Source organism: Branchiostoma floridae, chromosome 1, assembly GCF_000003815.2.
Source record: "Branchiostoma floridae strain S238N-H82 chromosome 1, Bfl_VNyyK, whole genome shotgun sequence".
NCBI lineage: Eukaryota > Metazoa > Chordata > Leptocardii > Amphioxiformes > Branchiostomatidae > Branchiostoma > Branchiostoma floridae.
Window position 1 is genome coordinate 10,355,808 of NC_049979.1, and position 4,777 is coordinate 10,360,584.

General features: G+C 37.2%; 2 protein-coding genes across 3 annotated transcripts in view; one reads left to right on the plus strand and one right to left on the minus strand.

Annotated features, from left to right (window-relative positions):
- Positions 1-1,612, minus strand: part of LOC118409526 (28S ribosomal protein S10, mitochondrial-like) — a 5,811-nt gene extending 4,199 nt beyond the window's left edge. Inside the window, exon 1 of one of the 2 annotated variants that reach the window (XM_035810624.1) lies at positions 1,409-1,450. In XM_035810624.1, coding sequence (XP_035666517.1) covers positions 1,409-1,435 — 27 coding nt within the window. In that variant the 5' untranslated portion in view covers positions 1,436-1,450. Of the gene's footprint in view, positions 1-1,408; positions 1,451-1,497 lie in introns of those variants that run through there. The other variant, XM_035810614.1, reaches the window with a different exon arrangement.
- On the plus strand, positions 1,497-4,764 carry LOC118409534 (dynein light chain 1, axonemal-like). The gene is made up of 10 exons (XM_035810639.1): positions 1,497-1,610; positions 1,722-1,760; positions 2,109-2,218; positions 2,415-2,470; positions 2,678-2,733; positions 3,063-3,152; positions 3,389-3,442; positions 3,909-3,945; positions 4,230-4,316; positions 4,564-4,764. Exons 1-10 carry the CDS (start codon positions 1,608-1,610, stop codon positions 4,599-4,601), a joined length of 570 nt encoding a protein of 189 aa, XP_035666532.1. The 5' UTR covers positions 1,497-1,607; the 3' UTR covers positions 4,602-4,764.
- The last annotated feature ends 13 nt before the right edge of the window (positions 4,765-4,777 follow it).

The following is a 4,777-nucleotide window of genomic DNA, read 5'->3' on the forward strand; positions in this document are numbered from 1 at the left end:
CTACGATAGATACATTTTGTATAGGAAACAGATCCCGATCGCAATCTGTACTAGTAGAATCGGCGATTCTCCTAGTACAGATTGCAATCGGGATCTCTCCTAGGAGAAACTCCGATCCAAACTCAAACGATGCTAAGATGTATGAAACAGCAATAATTTTTTTGATAAACAATGATTTTATTCAGTTTCAAATGCAAACCTACTAACTCATTACCAACTACACTCAAGCCTACTTCTGTACTTCTACAATGTTAACTTCACCGAAGACTACCACACTTGAGTCACTTCTGCAGCCTTGTCATATGTATCTTGTGTGATACAGAAGTTGTTCTTCTTGGCCTTGCTAAGACTGTTGATATGCTTTTCCACCAACCTGTAGAACTCTGTTTTCTGCTGCTGCTCCTCTGCCATGCTATCAAGCTGATGTCAAACTTGGAACTGGCTGGAGGGAGAAATTTGCCCTATATGTCTTGGGGGCATGCAAACTCTGTTTGACACCTGTTTGATCACTTTACAATGGTTTTTGTTCTTCAAAAGTTGTGAACTGATGCCATACACGTCTGACTAGTGAAATGCACTCAATAGGTGTGAAATTGTTAGTAATATCTTGAAACTCTGCTTGATATTTTGACACCTGTTGATCACTTAACAATGGTTATTAATAAATATTGTTCTCCCAAAGCTGTGAAATAATTATCGAGTACAAGTCTGACTAGTGAAATGTACTCAATAGGTGTGAAATTGTGAGTAATTATCTTGAAACTCTGCTTGATTTTTTGACACCTGTTTGACAACTTTACAGTTGTTATTGTTCTTCCAAAGCCATGAAATTTGCATACTGACACATTGTTTGATCACCTGTTTGATCTTTCACATATTATAAGATTTTTGCCACTACTTTAAAAGAAATTACTTTATCAGAAATTACTTTATCAGAAAACATACTCACATGAAATTTACCATGAAAGTGATGCTATATACTATAGTGTACCTTGAGTAAAGTTGCAGAAGTGACTCAAGTGTGGTAGTCTTTGGTGAAGTTAACATTGTAGAAGTACAGAAGTAGGCTTGAGTGTAGTTGGTAATGAGTTAGTAGGTTTGCATTTGAAACTGAATAAAGTCATTGTTTATCAAAAAAATTATTGCTGTTTCATACATCTTAACATCGTTTGAGTTTGGATCGGAATTTCTCCTAGGAGAAACTCCGATCGCGATCTCTCCTAGGAGGATCGGCGATTCTCCTGGATCGTGATCTCCACTGTGACATATATTTACAACAGACTAGCGTAAACGTTCCTAGTAACGTCACTCGTCACCTCGTGAGTTATCAGCTCTCAAGTACTCCATTTCTTGGTAGGTAATTTCATGTTCTTGCCTGATCCTGACATACAAATTACTGATTAGACACCTGAAAATAACCTTGTTGCTTACTCATAAAATGCAATTTACGCACCAAAGTACATATTTATCGCATAATCCTGACAAATTTTGACATACCCGAAACGCCAAATTTCCAATGGGCGCCGCCATCTTGATGTCAAAGGTCAGAATATATCCCACTATGCTTTGCGATCACCAAGGTAACAGGAACAGCGACAGAAACCAAGATGGTGGGTGTTTAGATTTTCTTCTGACGACATTTACTTTTTCCTTGTTTCTACCTCTCAAAAGTGTGTGTTTGCAAGTCATTGACAAGCTAATGTTTACCTTGTCCCTCACAGTCGAAAGGAACGACCATCAAAGAAGCCCTGGCGAAGTGGGTAAGTCGAAAAAGTTTCAAAAGACACTTTCAGAGAAAGTACTAGAAAATGTAACGTAGTTTACAAGCAGATGTTAGGGATGATATATCAACAACAATGTGGTGTAACGGAAAGGAAAGCACATGTGACCAGTTACCGACGAATCTGAAGCAGTTAGAGAGACAACAACAACAACAATGTGGTACAGTGTGTATTGCTACCTACACCAAGTGCACAAGGAGCTTAAAAAAAATAACGACTGCATGCCTGATAATGGCAGGTAAAATTTGATCATTATGATGTTTTGTCTTGCATCAATGATACAAATTAGAGAAAAAGTTGACAGGATGTCTATGGGTTTTTTTTCAGGAGGAGAAGAATGGGACTAAGGCTGCAGAGTCCACAACAGTGAAGCTGTATATGCAGATACCTCCCATCGAGAAAATGGATGCCTCCCTCTCCACTCTTGCAAGCTGCGAGTACGTTATATCACCACAAACACCTGTTGATATCTTTATGTATCATTCATCACTTTCATTGTTTTGTTTTTATCCCAGAATTGACCTTATTCCAGTTTGGATTGTAAAGAAACCATTCTTTGTTGAACTGAATTATATTTGGCTTGTAGTTAAGTATTACTTCTACTTGATTATAATATGAGTTGTTACTCTACAGGATGCTATCGCTCTCCACCAACTGCATTGAGAAAATTGCCAACCTGAATGGCCTAAGTGAGTATCTTCTCTGTTCCACATTACAAGTTCTAACACGAGTTTTATTTCATGGTAAAGGAGTTTTTGGGGTGATTTTAATTTGAGCTTGAAACAATTTAGTAGTCATACAAGAGAGACATGTCATGGTGCTATGAATTCACAGTGGATAGGTTATAATGAAAAGTAATTTACATGTATTAACATATTACCCATTTTGTTTTGCAGAAAACCTGAAAATCTTGTCCTTGGGCAGAAATAACATAAAGAACCTGAATGGCCTGGTAAGCCAAAAATGTCAATGATCTAAATATGCTACCAATAAATTTTCACCTGGAATTTTTTTATAGCATCTCCAGCCATTTGTCATTTATTCATTTAATTGGTTGAATCCAGCTTTAAGGCTACTATTTACACAACACAAACACATCTAAAAAGGACAAAGATATCAGAATAAATAGCATTTATATCCTTGCTGTGCTCTTGGACTTTGTATTGATCACACCAGTGTAAGGCTTAATCATTTTCAAGTACATTTGTACTTTTGTGTAGAACAGTACATGTACAATAGTCTCCTGTCTAACAATGGTCTTATCCCTGCTCCACCAAACAGGAGGCTGTAGGGGACACTTTGTGTGAGCTGTGGATCTCTTACAATAACATTGAGAAGCTGAAAGGCATCCATGTGCTCAAGAAACTGACGGTAACTGACTTGTCAGATATCAATTGTACTACGTTTATATGAAGCTATTGCTGTATGATATCAGGGTTAATCTTAAGATTATAAACCAAATTTGAAATAAGAAACTAAGTGGATTTAGAGTAGAAGTTTAGCTCAAGTCACTTGTTTGATCCATTAGAGTGGTTGTATGTTGATTGGTCAAATTACATGTAAAATAGAATGTAAAAAAAAAGCAATATTGTACCAATATGTTGCAGGTGTTACACATGTCCAACAACCAGGTCCGTGACTGGGGAGAGTTTGGAAAACTGGTAAGTCAATGCCCAGAAAATCCATATACATGTAGAATAAAACACTGTGTATTCTGTATCACCCAAGGTACCATCCTGACCGCAGGTAGGATTGCCGGAAGGTAATCCGACCAACAGGAGAGCTGGGAATGAGAGTGATGCGGGATACATCGTGTTGTATTTCATCTATGTCATACCCACCCAAGAAAACATGTTTCAAAGCAAAATGTGCCAGAAGTTGCAAAATTGTGTCCTGCAACAAAAAAATTGTATCAACAGCAATTCCAACACCAAATCTGGTATTCAAATTATCAACAGCAGTGCACTTGGTGCACTTAATTAAAGGGAGTTCTTTGCTGTCTGACATCAGTACACTGTACTTGCATGTCTAATAGTATTCATCTGTTAAGACACTAACTTAGAAAATCAATTATAGTTTTAGCCAAAATAATTTTCACATTTTTGAACTTGTGTGATCTCTTTACAGGCTGACTTACCATGCTTGGTTGACCTCTTGTTTGTTGGTAAGTCATGTAACATTGATCTGATTTACACAATGAACTGATTTGGCGTTTGTAGAATAGTCATTGTCTTTTCTATTCTGAGAATTCAAATGGCATTTTTGTTTCCAACCATAGAACCAAAAGTGTAACAAAAGCATTAAAGACTACTTTTATATGAATAACAAAGCATTTTTTACAGGTCGTAAAGGTCAGGAGGGTTAATTGGAAATGTTTGCTTGTATACTAGCAAATCTTTCATGTCTCCATGGATCGTGGTAATTGATAAGATGACTGCATGTTTGTAGGTAACCCCCTGGAAGAGAAGCACCAGGCAGATGGTGACTGGATTGAACAGGCCACTGGCAAGCTGCCTAAACTGAAGAAACTGGATGGTGAGTTTGATGCAATCTGTTACAAAGTCGTTTCTTGTGTTGAATCTGATTATATAGTTGTACAGTATGCATAATATTATGCTTTTGCTGCAGTAATAGATTTAATGAAGCTGATGATGATACCTTGATTGCAAGATCATGCCCGACGGCTAATTGCATTTAGTAAAACAGTAAGGGAAAGGGAATGACAACTGTTCAAAATTTATTTCTACCTACATTGTAGACATAATGGTTGTTTATTTCACAGGTGCGCCAGTTATCAAGCAGGAAGAGGGAGATGACTGAGATTCTCAAGTTGTACAGCGTGTCTGTTTGACACTTTTGTAAACATACCATTGAATATGATGACTGCACCTTCCTGTGGTTTTGGAATACTTGAAACTTTTTGACTGCTGTTTGAAATATGGTTAAGTCAGCAGAGTCCTGGGTCAAAAATTACCTTACATGATGTCATGTATATG

Bases quoted from the DNA above. Each gene is read 5' to 3' on its own strand.
- LOC118409534 (XM_035810639.1), top strand. The intron at 1,761-2,108 runs GTAAGTCGAAAA...GTTTTTTTTCAG, and splicing joins AAGAAGCCCTGGCGAAGTGG to GAGGAGAAGAATGGGACTAA. The intron at 2,734-3,062 runs GTAAGCCAAAAA...TCCACCAAACAG, and splicing joins TAAAGAACCTGAATGGCCTG to GAGGCTGTAGGGGACACTTT.